The 13,148-nt window shown below is 36.2% G+C and overlaps 1 protein-coding gene across 1 annotated transcript; it reads right to left on the bottom strand.

Moving 5' to 3' along the window:
* Positions 1–3,150: 3,150 nt before the first annotated feature.
* Positions 3,151–5,140, bottom strand: btg4 (B-cell translocation gene 4). Its single transcript, XM_026921611.3, has 4 exons — positions 4,838–5,140; positions 4,617–4,754; positions 4,060–4,297; positions 3,151–3,548 (listed from the first exon to the last, which is right to left on the bottom strand). Exons 1-4 carry the CDS (start codon positions 5,008–5,010, stop codon positions 3,348–3,350), a joined length of 750 nt encoding a protein of 249 aa, XP_026777412.1. The 5' UTR covers positions 5,011–5,140; the 3' UTR covers positions 3,151–3,347.
* Between the last annotated feature and the right edge of the window lie 8,008 nt (positions 5,141–13,148).

Consider the following 13,148-nt stretch of genomic DNA (forward strand, 5'->3'; position numbering starts at 1 on the left):
AGTTAATGGTGTATGTTCGGTTGTGTGGGTTTAGCAAAGTTATCCTGACAAAATATATTCTTTATTGCTCTATATTATTCAAACAATGCTTCATTTTACAAGTTAAATCCAAATTCTGCCACATGTAACAACTGCAATAAATTTAGTTCTTCTGTTCAAAGCAGACTATGTTGACACAGTGGTTATTTTTAATAAGGTGTTGCCATGAATTAATATGTTGTGGTCACGAGTTAAGTTCTCGAGATGTAATTCATGGAAAAAATACTTTACTCATTACAACTATTGCATTTTTATATGATTCAGATATATGATTTTTGATTATATTACACTTAGATGCTTAAAGATATACTGTAGTCACTAGCATTGTGACATGGATATGCCATGCCAATTGTCAAAGTGAACAGACTTTCCCAACAAATAATTGACTACAGACTATGTATTATGTATGACGCTCCACAACTATTAAGTCAAGGGCGCAGGGTACACAATTTGTGGCTACAACTTTGGTGTGTCGTGCCCGCAGTGCCTGAATCGAGCATATAAATGCACTTTTGTGAATTTAAACGACTTTATCAGCTGAGGAATTTGACTTGTATGGTGGGGTGTGTACCTGTGTGGTCTGTGTAGCTTTGGATGTATAAACCTATTCTTTGTTAGCATTTTGTCACTTCATGTGATACAGTGATGCATATGGTATTTATTCAGTATTTAAAACCCAGAATGTTTATAATGAACATAAGATCAAATGCAGATTTCATATTTGCACTGTAATATATCACTCATAATTCAAGAGCAACAGATGTCTGTCAAGGACAATGGCTTTCAGTTTCATTTTATGGAGACAAAGCACAGGAAACGTAAATTAAAACAGACAAGCTCCAGCTTGCCTACAGCATTGCATGCTACAAAAAAATGTATACCAAATATGTGTATCATGTAAGAATGGGTCTAAAATCAAGTCTCTTACACTCTTACATGTCAGCTGTGTTTACACAGCTGTGTTTTATCTAATCTAAAGTTAAGTGCTGCCTTTCCGAACATCCCAAAGGGAAAAGAACAATTAGTGCTCCAAAGATCTCAGTACTGCGTAATCATAATATTTGCACTATTTAGCTTTTTAACTGCTTATTAGGATTAAGTTTTTTAAGCATTTTTGTTTGTTTTATCTAATCTTCATTTTCAATCTGAACTAAAGGACTATATTCATTTCCTGCCAGTTGTTTTGTTGTTGTTGTTATTGTTTTTTTTTGTTTTTCATTTTTTTTGTGAGAATGTCTTTGTCATTTCAGAATCATGGATTTATAATTATCTGACAATTCTGTGATTCTAAGATATTAAGCCATAAAGTAATGACCGTATTTCAGTTGTATATTTTTAACTTATCGTGTAAAACATCTAATATATATTAAACGACATGTAAATAGCATTTTAATACAACATTGTTGCTGCATGCTGGGGAGAAGGTGCTAGTCTGGCACCCTGGAAGGAGAGGCTGAGAGCTGAAAGAGGGGGTCCCAAGGTTACTCGCTTGGAGTTCTGTAGGGGGTGCACTACGTGCTGGGGTTTGGTGACAGTGACATCACCCCTGAATAAGAAGCGCGAGCTAGAAAAGACACAAAATTCGTTGACTTGCATGGCGGAAAAAGCCACTGTAGCAGACCTGCACTCTCAGGCTATGCTAGCCAGGCACACTCCAGCCACATAGAGAATGTCACCTATATCCTGACACTGCAGTGCCATCAGCATGGTCCAGACACCAGCACAGGATGGTATAGATCCTCCCAGTAATGGGGAAGGCACAGCAGCAGTATCACACTCTGAAAAAGGATACAGACATCCCCAGTGAGATCTCCATCACACAGGAAGAAGATTGTCATTGCTATTTCCCCAGTCTCCAGCTCAGTCCAGTACTCAGTCCTTAAGTGCCTGATAAATGTAAAAGTAAATGACAGTGAGGCACTGGGTGGAGGCTCAGAACAAGTCTTACTTTATGGATTCATGTGGACTTGCTTTCTTTACATTTTTTTTCATATTTAATATTTCTTGATATTTCCAGTTAATGTCATTAATATGAAACAACTGTTTCATTAAATTTGTGCATAACTAAAAATACACAAGCTTTTTAAACTTTCTCAGCATAAAAAAAATGCAGTAACTCAATTTGTATGACTTGAAGCTGATCAACTGAGGCTTAATTTAGTCTTATGTGTAAATTTACACACACATGCAAAGAAAACTAGGATATGAATGTTTTCTGGAAATTACAGGATTTCTTCACCAAACTTCTTGTGTAAATGCTCATACAAACAGTGAAAAAAAAAAATAAGGCCCAACAGACAAGCATTGAGACATCCATGGTTTCCCAACTTGTAGCTCAAACTCATGGAGGTTGAAAATGATGTCCAGACTTCAGTCCTCTTCAGTTTTATTTAAGCAAGACACATTATGATATAGCCACAGGATATGATTCACATATCAGAAAGCTGGTAAAAAAAACAACAAAAAAAACTGGCTTCTCTGCCAAAGTCCTGATACAGGTTTCTTAGAAGGCCTGAGATTACTAATTGAGAGGATTATAGCTTATCTTGTGTTAGGGTTTCCACCCAGATGAATATATTTAAAACAAATGAGATGGCAACTTCCAGACCAAAAGTAGTTTTGGACAGAGATTGCACAGAGTATTCCTAGACAGTGGATCCAAAATTCATAACCCAATGCTCAGAGTCACTTAGCATTATATGACTTTAGACAGCCCATGTATGATCTACAGCAGTGGCTTGAAACCAAGTTATTATGGATAAAGCCACATTGGTCTTCAGTGCACCAAAAAAGGGGGGCTTCAAAATTAAGACATTTACTGATACTTGGGCCTAATGGGAGGAGAAATGCAAATTCTTCAGCCTTAAATGAGCAAGAGGTCTCCAACAGTTAAGTGTAGCCATCACATCCATAAAAGTATATGTTTATGAAGTGTCATGCCTTCAAATTTAGTGACCTGCTATATAGACCCCTGCAGGCAACACCATATTAAGACATCAGGCAACACAAGTAAGGAAACAACCTTAAATTTATACTGATTCTGAAGTAGGATTGTAGATGAAGACTATGCTGCCATCTAGTGCAAGCTATGCTAAACTTGTCAGACAGAGCCAGTATTAAAACCAGATTTTATTTTCTCCACTTAGCTTTCAACATAATTTATTAAAACAATTTAAAACATGCCATTAATGGCAATTAGCATTAGATTCTCATAAATAATTACATTGAAGTATTAACATTGAAATCAGCCATCAAGGCTGCACACCAACTAAATAGCAAAACACTAGAACTGTTCACAAGCTCAAGTCTTATGAGCGGCTCTTGCTAACCCAATGGTATTTGTCCACCCGTGGACCAGAGAAGGCATACGATGGTCTGTAGTTTTTGAAGCCATTGTGTGGAGGGTATTGACCATTTGAATGCTGCTGGTAGCCTTCACCAGCATAGGGCTTCCTTTTGGGATAGACAGCCCAGTTCTGCATGGATGGAAGTGGGCCAAATTCACTGAACTGCAGGAATAAGGTGGTAAAGTATATACATTACTGACAAGCAAATAAAAGATGAATTCAAGATCAAGTACTAAACCCTTTACTTGATTTAATTTACTGCTAGCTGGATTGCTACAGACCCAATGGTCAGAGTCAGAATCTTTAATCTTTTCCACAGTATGGCTGCAGGCTTTCATTACAGCCAAATTGGAGGCACACTTGACAGTTGATTGGAGACTAAAGTGGACCGATTCAACAAGTGAAAGGTATAGCTCATGCTTTGTTGGAATGAAAACCTGCAGCCACACTGGCCCTTTGTGGCCGTACCATTAAGAACAATCTTGAGGCACAGTTTCCCCCCAACCCTGGTCCTGCAGAACTTTATTCTGCACAGTCTAGTGTGCAAAACAACTGATTCAATTAGTCAGCTAATTAACAGCCTTTCCCCAAGTTGAAGTGGGAATGCTGGCACACAAAACTTAAATGAGCAAGACAAGACCTGTGACCAAGGTTGGAAGCCTGTCTTAAATACCTGATAAACACTGTTGGGATTGGACACTGTGGGGATGCACTTAGGCTCTGGAGCAGAGAGTGTACCACTGCTGCTACTGCTCATACTGCTGTTAGCACCTTCTTCATCTGAAGATGTCCCCGAGTGGTAGTCTGAGGAAGCGCGCTCCACAGCATTGTTTATTCTGCGCGAGAACTCGCCATCTCCTTTTTGCCCCTCCAAAAGGGTTACACAAAATGGTGTGGTTTTTTCACCATACCTGCAAAAGAAAATCTCAGCTTGGACCTATAAACCTAAACAAGCAGTGCAAAACTGTAGAACCACCATGTCTATACTTGCTAAACTTCAATAGCCTCATTAGCTCTTATGCATGGACTAGAGTTACAACTGCTGATTCACATAATTTATGGCAGACATCCCCAATCTAACCTTACCAATGTAGACAAAGGTGTACATTTATTCTTTAAAATGCCATCATGCATCACTTCATGAAATTAATCCATTAGAAGCCATACTATAGGATATGGTTCCTCATGGTACATAAAAGGCAAGGCTTCCAAATTCTTAAAGATTTTTACCGGCATGACACTTCTCCAGGGTCTACCCAAATGGTGATCTCTTTAGGCAAACCCAGGTCCTCATAGTGAACACCACTCTGTTTGCAAGCACGGTCAATTATAGGGTCCCTCAACTGGGCCTTATTCATCCTCAGACACCTGAAAAACAAAGAAAGTCCATAAATAACATCAACTCTTGCAATACTTTCCCTCTTTCATGCTTCTACAACACAGTCCCTCACCGGAAAGCCTGTCCTTTGCACGGCTTCTCTGGGTACCAGTGGCTTTTGTAGGTCTCGAAAAGGACCGAAGTAAAAGCCACTGCAAACCTCTCCCGGCATGAACGCTCCAGCTTACCATGTTTCTTTGCTAATCTTGCCACAAAGAAAACTGTAGCAGCAATCTCTTCCTTCATTTTCTCTAGACACAGCCTCTTTTGCTTTAAAAAATAATTAAAATTGTTCTAAAAACCAAACCTACATGAAAGGAGTACCGAGATTGCTACCAAAAAGGACAAAAGACAAGCACTCACTGAGGAGCTTAAATCACAGTAAGATGTGGGGAAATTGATGCTTTTTAAAGGTCACGTTAATGACCAATTAGATGTCTCAACAGGTGTTTCATATTGGGAAACAGCTTTCACTTGACTAACATGTGTTTTTGCTGATGTTGACCACTAGATGGCACTATAGTTTTTCAGAGTTTGTGCCCTATAGTAAGAGGAACACTAAGCTGGAAAATGCCTAAAATAGAAAATGAATAACATAATCAGAACAAACACTAAAACACTACTTTCTATAAAATGTAATTTTCTATCTACAATGTAATGCAACGAGCCAGTAATAAACCTAATGCACTGAGCAAATATATGTTTAGCAAAAAGATGCCAACTCTACCAAATGTATACTGGACATCTAAACTTTGTCCTACATTTTCTGCGAAACAAAGTGCTATATCTCTAAGCATGAATTTCAAGAGAAACTCCTGTGATTACTAAGAAAAAGTATACAACTAAAGTTCATTAAGATGACTCATTGAGACAAACACTATAAACACCATTGCAATATGGGATGCAGCTGGTGGAACAGCAAGGGGCAAAGGCACCAGTGCTGCCCTTGCTTGTTCTTTAGATGGGAAGCTTTGGCCATCATATGCACCTTAAGAAGTGGGCTAGTCGGCAGGAATTTGTGTTTAGAATGTGGTTTGAGATGGAGATCTCAGAAAACAAAAGTGGGAGGAAGGGGACCAGAATGTAATATAAATTAAAACACAAGACACACAGGGAGAATACTGGGAGAATACTAATGTATTTTATTTGTTCAATTTGAATGTAATGCAGAATTTCTAGGCCTGCTAAAAAGAAAATATACAGAATACTTTCCATCACTGATTTTTCTTGGCCTCTTTACTGCACTTTTTTTTTTTTTTACCCTTTTTTAAATGTTGTACTCACATTCTCAATTTTAAAAGAAATAGTGCCTAAATACAGTACTGAAGTGGGATCACAACTCACAATTGATTAATGAGGGTCTGTGTATAAGTCTGGGTTGATGTCATTATAACTCTAAAACCTGTTTTCACCATTCTGTTTGGGAGAAAGATTCAGTGTGTTATGCCATGACAATGTTTCATGGAGTAAATAGTTAATATATAAGCCAACTTTATGAAAAAAAAGGAAACTATCCACACATCGACCTGTATGTTCAAAGTGTAGTACTAGCATTACTTTTGATACTAGTGACAAAATAATAAACCAATAAGTCAGTCCATCATGGGGTATCACATATAGGCCTACACACCTAGGGAGAAGAATAGACAGTCCACATGCTGACACGTTTTTGGGAAGTGAGAGGAAATTAGATAGTATTTATCCACATGCATATCACTGAGTCTCACAACACACAATCCATCTTAGCCATTTGGTTACAATATTCAGGAATCTCATCCCTGAGTATAACAGGAAGTTGATTCAGACTTTTATATATAGTATGTCATGGTAGCACCAATGTGCAAAGAACTATACTACCCATCAGCCCCAGCATGTCACACGCCTCACGAATCATTCTCAACTGTTTCTTGTTATGCCTTGTCTTGCATCACTATTTAAGTTCTAGTTTTTCAGCATCTCAACTTTGTTGTAGTTGTTGTTTGTTGTTGGGTGTGCCACAGTACTGCTTATAGTCTGTCTTTTTTGTTATTTATTTATTTTTTGCTTTGGATCACAGTTTATGTTTAGGGTTCTTGTTTACACAGTTTTGGTTGTTTTGTTTTTACTTCACATAATAAATTATCTGCACATGCAATGGCCTCCATCTCCATTCCATGACAGTAGTTTGGGACAACAATACAAAATCAGGCTTCCTGTTCCTCAGTGTCTTTAACAGAACTTACTTCCCATTCAGTTAAAGACAATATTTAAGCATACAGTTTGGGGATATAGGACCTTGGACATCATGCCTTCATGTGTGCAAAGGATTCTGGTTTGAGTTCACAGCAGAAGCATGCATAGCATCAAAGAATGGATGGATGAAAGTGAATGGCCTATGATATCTTTTTCTTAATTTGTTTCTAATTTTTTTTTTTCTTTCAAATTTCCACAAAGTGTTTCAGTTTTACCATTTATAGCTGTGGAAGAGTAAAGGCAAACAGTACTAAAAAGTACAGAACTAAAAAGAGGCCACTTTTTGTATTTGCCATTCATTTGTATTAGCTGTTTAGCATTACTGTAAATACTGAAAATAAATGTGTCTTGGTATAAGTGGTAATAAATGGCCATTTCATTTTGATGTCATTGTTCGTAGTTATTTATTTAATTTTGAAATTATGAGGAATTTGTTTAGCAAATAAAGTGTTGTGTGCACTTGATGTTTTGAGAATAAGATAAGGTTATAAAAGATGTTTAATACATGGTGGCAAATTGATGCAAGTTGATTTTTCATGTCAGATTAGCTGTTATGTGTACAGAGCAACCGGCAGCAAATAAGATGTTAGATGTTATACTTCTACAGGCAAGCCTGGGCCTGTCTTTGGAGAAGGAATGAAATGTTCAATAAATGTTTCTGTGGTAACCCTGAGTAGCTATTGTCCACTATCGCCACAGTGCGTGGGTTATAATGCATACCCTACCAACTGAAAAACAATCCCAACTCAGAGAAACATTAGTGTTTAGTTTGGTCTGTATCTAAGGAGTTGATCAGCTTTTTGTTTTTGTTCTTTACCTCTGAATTAACAACAGTGGGCTGCATTAAATGGTTGTCTGTATGAATGGCGGTTACTTTGATCCTCCAAGCATAGGGCGTCCATGTGTCTCAGGTAAGGGAGTGATTATCTACATCATCAGAGTCAAAAATTCACTAGTGACTGGACAAGAAAAAAATGACGGAGAGAAAAGAAATTCAAGAAGTTGAACAATGGAAAATAAAATTATTTACAACATAATAATAATAATTTATATATATATATATATATATATATATATATATATATATATATATATATATATATATATAAACACATATACCTATAATATAATACATATAATTACATAAAATTGTTTTAATCTGACGGATACCTAACTCCAGTTACTTTATATACATTTTATACATTAGACATTGCAAACTCTGATTCTGTAGATACACTATAAGAGGTGATTGCCTTCAGCCTCATGAAGTGCATTTTAGTCACTGAATCATCTGTTATCTCTGATGCAGAAATGTAGTCTTACTTTGGTGGCATTATTGTAGTAATTGCAACATATGTCATTAATAAGTATAGAGGTTCTGAAGTATTTTCTTTAATTGATCAATTTTGTTAGTATCATGACAACTACTACCAACATTAAGAGTGATGTTTATCTATAACCAGTAGAAATTAATAGTCCTTGGATTTGTCTCAGACTGAGTACTACACATATACACATATTAAAGACGGTTGATTATACTAGTCTCCTGGCTTTATATCTGTGTTAATCAGATGAGTTTTACTTAATTAGAGCTACAATCTTTTGATAACATGGATTATGTATATTTAAAAATTTTCAATTTTCAGTTATTTACAATTATCAGTTTTTCTTATTAATTTATTGTCATACATGTGAATTCCTTGCACCATTTTCAGAACATGATTTGGCATGTCAATGAAAACTAAAAGCCCAGTTGTAACTGTTTTTTGTTTATTTTGCATGTGTACAAAAAATATTTTTATTGGATTTATACATGTATATATATGCATGACTAACTATGCACATAAAGTACACATAATTAATGTTTATGTCCATGAAAATGAACACATCTTCCATATATATAGATGTGTTCATTTTCATGGACATAAACATTAATTATGTGTACTTTATGTGCAAAGTTAGTCATTATGTGCATAGTGTTATTTGGTAAATCACACAAGCTTGGCCAAAAAAGTGAAAAAGTCAAAATGAATTATGAAAAAAGTGTGTAGTGTTTAGATTTTATGACATGAACTCATCTACTTTTTATTCAGGAAAATGTTTTTTTTTTTTTTTTTTTTAAATACAGCTTAAATGTAATTAACAGAAATTGACAGAAATTCAGAGCATTAAAATCATTCAGTGTAATACATAATGGTCTAAATATAACAAAAACCTAATTATTTCATTAAAAATGTACTACAATATATGTAAGAAGTATTTGTACTATCGGGAACATTCATTCTTTCTATACCTCTGTGTCAATATAAGTATATAATTTTATTAACATTACACACTACTGTTAAAGGCTGCTGGATGACCGTGTAAACGCCTTTATACTCGCGCGTGCCTTCTCTTCTCCTGCACGCGCTGCAGCTGTGAGGTGACGGTCAGCGCGCGCTCTTTAGCGCCCTCATTCCCGCCTCCAGCGGCTCGCGCCTCACAAGCCGCTCAGTTTAAACGCGCCACAGCGGCTCCTGTTATAAAAGCTGTGAGTGTGAGACCGAGTTCAGAGGCACAGAGAAACACTTTAACCGAGTTCTTCCTGTGAAGATTTCCTTCGGTAAGTAGGCCTGCCTTTTTGAGAGACACCAGGCTTAGCCATACAGTCATGAAAAGCTAGCTCAACTACTTTACTTAGCAGTATTTTGTGAGTTTGTCTTGTCCCTAATTTGTGTACAATAGCTAAAATTTTGTGTAAACTGACAAAACATTTGTGTATAATAGACAAAAGAGTAGCTACACTATATCTTTGCTTGTCAAGAGTACATCTTTCGTACCTTCAGAAGGTATCTTCCACCTGTGAAACTAAATCTGTACCTGTAATAATGGTTTAAATTAAGTGGTCCAGGAGACAGGCAGTGTGACAAGCGAGTGTGTGACTGAATGATTTAATTAACAAGTAGGTCTAAATCTAACATTAATTATGAAAATGTTAAGGAAACCTGAAAATATACGACAAACATTCAAATTTACCACAGAAAGGAGAAAGGGTGCATCTTTTGGAATTTTTCCCTGCTCCCAAAACAACTTTTCCAATTCGTTAAATGTTTTTCATTCATTTTCCCAGGTGAAAGATGCACACATAAGGTACAAAAACATACTCCTGAGGGTACCATGTCACTCATTCATTCATCTTCAGTAACCGCTTTATCCTGGTCAGGGTTCCGTTGGATCTGGAGACTATCCCAGGAACACTGTGCAGGATGCCAGTCCATTGGAGGACCTCATGCACACACACACACACACACACACACACACACACACACACACACACATCCATTCACACCTAGGGGCAACTTTAAGGTAGCCAGTTCATCTCCTGGTGGGTTTTTGTGAGGTGGGAGGAAACCAGAGAACCTGGAGGAAACTTCTCACAGACAGTAAAGCTCAAGCTCAAGATTGAACAGTGACCTCAATATAGTGACCTCACTGCACATTTTAAAGTATGCTTTAGAAAGTATTGACTTTTTCAGGTGAAAGATACATATTAAAGGTACAAAAAGATATACCTCTGAGGATACAATGCCAGTGGTAAGCAAAGGTACAGCAACTTTCAGTTTACAATGGTTTTCAGGGTCATACATATATTAAGTTATATGAGGGTCCAAAGGTTCATTAACAGCCCCGATAGTTTCCACTGTGGATGCCACCCTTGAATTAAACCTTGCTTCCCCAACTCTATCAGATCTCAGAGAGTGTATCAGTGCAATGCAATTCATGTAGATTTCATTAATGAATCATATGTCACATGATAATTTAAATTTTTATGATATTTTGATCAAATTTCTTGAGTATTAAAGTCTACAGAGCAGCATTATATTCATGACTATCATGTAGCTGTTTTTTTTTTTTTTTTTTTTAGGAACAAATCACATGCAACTGATCTGTCCACTTCTGGCCCAACAGGTTTGACGTCATGAGGTGCATGGCAACGACAGGAAAAGGCTACAATACACAGGAGAGAGAAGAGATAGATATGACAGAAGAGAAGAGTGTAAGGTGGCATTCCTTCAAACTGGACTGTGCAGGAATAAGTAAGTTTGTATTTAAAGCAAGTCCTTCACAGGTGAGTGGTGATAAATTATATGTAGCCTGTTCCTACATGTGCACATGTTACTTCATATGTAGGCCTCAGTGAACTGACATTTTTAACACATTCTGCTGACAATTTCAACCACAGTGCCTGAAATATCCAAATCATTTTTTTCTGTACTCATTGCTTTAGTGTGTGGATATATTGAGAGCTATGAATTTGGGTTGCACAATGTATTGTTGATTAATCATTACAGCAGTATTTGTTTTTGAAATAATCAGTTATACACAAATGATCACTTACAATTTTTTGTGAATGCTCCAAATGACCATTTTTTATGGATTATATTGTTTAAATCAACATCTGCAATATGCATTACAATTATTTGAATATGCTAATTTTGTTCATACCATGCAGCTACTTTTTGTCCTTTTCCCCAGATACTTTTCCTTCTAATTTATCTTTTCTAATTTCAGGTCTGATTAACATTTAAATGTTAAATGTTATTTGTCAGACTTTGTTTGGTCTTAGTGCCTGAAAATGTAGGAAAGCTTCCCATCAAGGATATGTCCATCTTCAGAAGTCAAACAATGTCACACATCTGTATTGTAGTATCTTTCCTCTGCTGTCATTGTTGTGAACTGTTGCCCAGTTCACCTGTTGGGGTTGGTTTGTAGGCAGTGTTGTTAGCTGATTGTTTTACACAGACTACAATCACTAACCATACTGCCAACACAACAGCCTGCAGTCAAGCACATATCACTGTGTACTTATTTTCCACAATGTCTCACACAGAGTGAAATATTATATGTGCTTATGTAAGGCATCAGTATAAACCTGTGATTTGTCTTGCAGCCAAAACTATAGTCAGAGCTGCTATTACAGTGTGTTACAGAGTGGTGAAACATGTTTTATTATGTGTTTGTGCATTGATTGTTCTGGAAGACTCCTTGGGAACACATGCTGTTTGGTTATTTGGCAGTGTAGTTAGCTGATTACGATTCGGACCTACAGTAATCACTAACCTCACTACCAGCTGAACAACAGCTCCAAAACAGCACATCTTTGGTTATTGTCTTGGTTTTTGAAAATGCTTGCAATGTAATGCATCATCGTAATAAATAAAAAGAAGACAATTAATCTGTCTGAGTGTCTGACTTAACCCAATAGGCATTAAGCTTAGATAGCCTAAGCCTTGCATAATGACTGCAAATCTACAGATCAGTTTTCACAAATGAGTCTAGCTAGCCCTATTACATTAGTATATTTTTACGAATATTTGATGTCATACTTATGCATTGCATTTTTTGATTAGATTATATTTATATCCTTAGCTGAAGAGCTAAGATTCAAGCATAGTAAAGTACACTTAATTTGTATTCATCTCATTCAAGTTAAGAGAGGTTTTTCTATCATTCCTGATTTGCCAAGGCATGACAAAAATACAAATGGTAGCAAAGGCAACAGCTGATTGCAATATAATAATAATAATAATAATAATAATAATAATAATAATAATAATAATAATCTTTGTAATTCATTAGTTTCATCTGCATTATTAATGTATCATTTATTTCTCACAATTACAGAAATATAGTTTATACAGTATACCTGAAAACACCAGTGACCTCATTAATTAAACATCATACTTTGATCCTAAATTCTATGGATTTAGTCTTACATTAAAATTTGACTTTCAAATTCTAGATTTATAAAACCTAAAACTGACATGAAGATGATGATGATGATGGTGATGGTGTGTGTCATCCTGTTTTATTACATACACATGTAATAGTATAAACTATAGGTATAAACTATATAAATAAACTAGGTTTGCATCAGTGTAGTAACAGGTTTGTATAGTGATGGTTCCATCACGGTTCTCGAGAGGTTCAAATTATTTTAAGGTTCCTGGAAGGAAACGTTCTCCGAAACATAGCGGGTTACCGCAAGATTCCCAAATTATTTCAAAGTTATGGGAACATTAGTGGAACGTTCTCTGTACCATAATGCGCCATAATGATCACAGTAGTACAGTTTGCCTGGAAAACTAAAAGATTTAGTCTCAGAACGTTTC

The sequence above is a fragment of the Pangasianodon hypophthalmus genome, chromosome 27, assembly GCF_027358585.1.
Source record: "Pangasianodon hypophthalmus isolate fPanHyp1 chromosome 27, fPanHyp1.pri, whole genome shotgun sequence".
NCBI lineage: Eukaryota > Metazoa > Chordata > Actinopteri > Siluriformes > Pangasiidae > Pangasianodon > Pangasianodon hypophthalmus.

What these genes read in the sequence shown, in the direction of transcription:
- btg4 (XM_026921611.3), bottom strand. Translation starts at nt 5,010, where the DNA reads ATGAAGGAAGAGATTGCTGCTACAGTTTTCTTTGTGGCAAGATTAGCA. An exon ending in TGCAAAGGACAGGCTTTCCG is followed by an intron (nt 4,755 to 4,837) that starts GTGAGGGACTGT and finishes TTTGTTTTTCAG; the next exon opens with GTGTCTGAGGATGAATAAGG. An exon ending in CCTGGAGAAGTGTCATGCCG is followed by an intron (nt 4,298 to 4,616) that starts GTAAAAATCTTT and finishes TTTCTTTTGCAG; the next exon opens with GTATGGTGAAAAAACCACAC.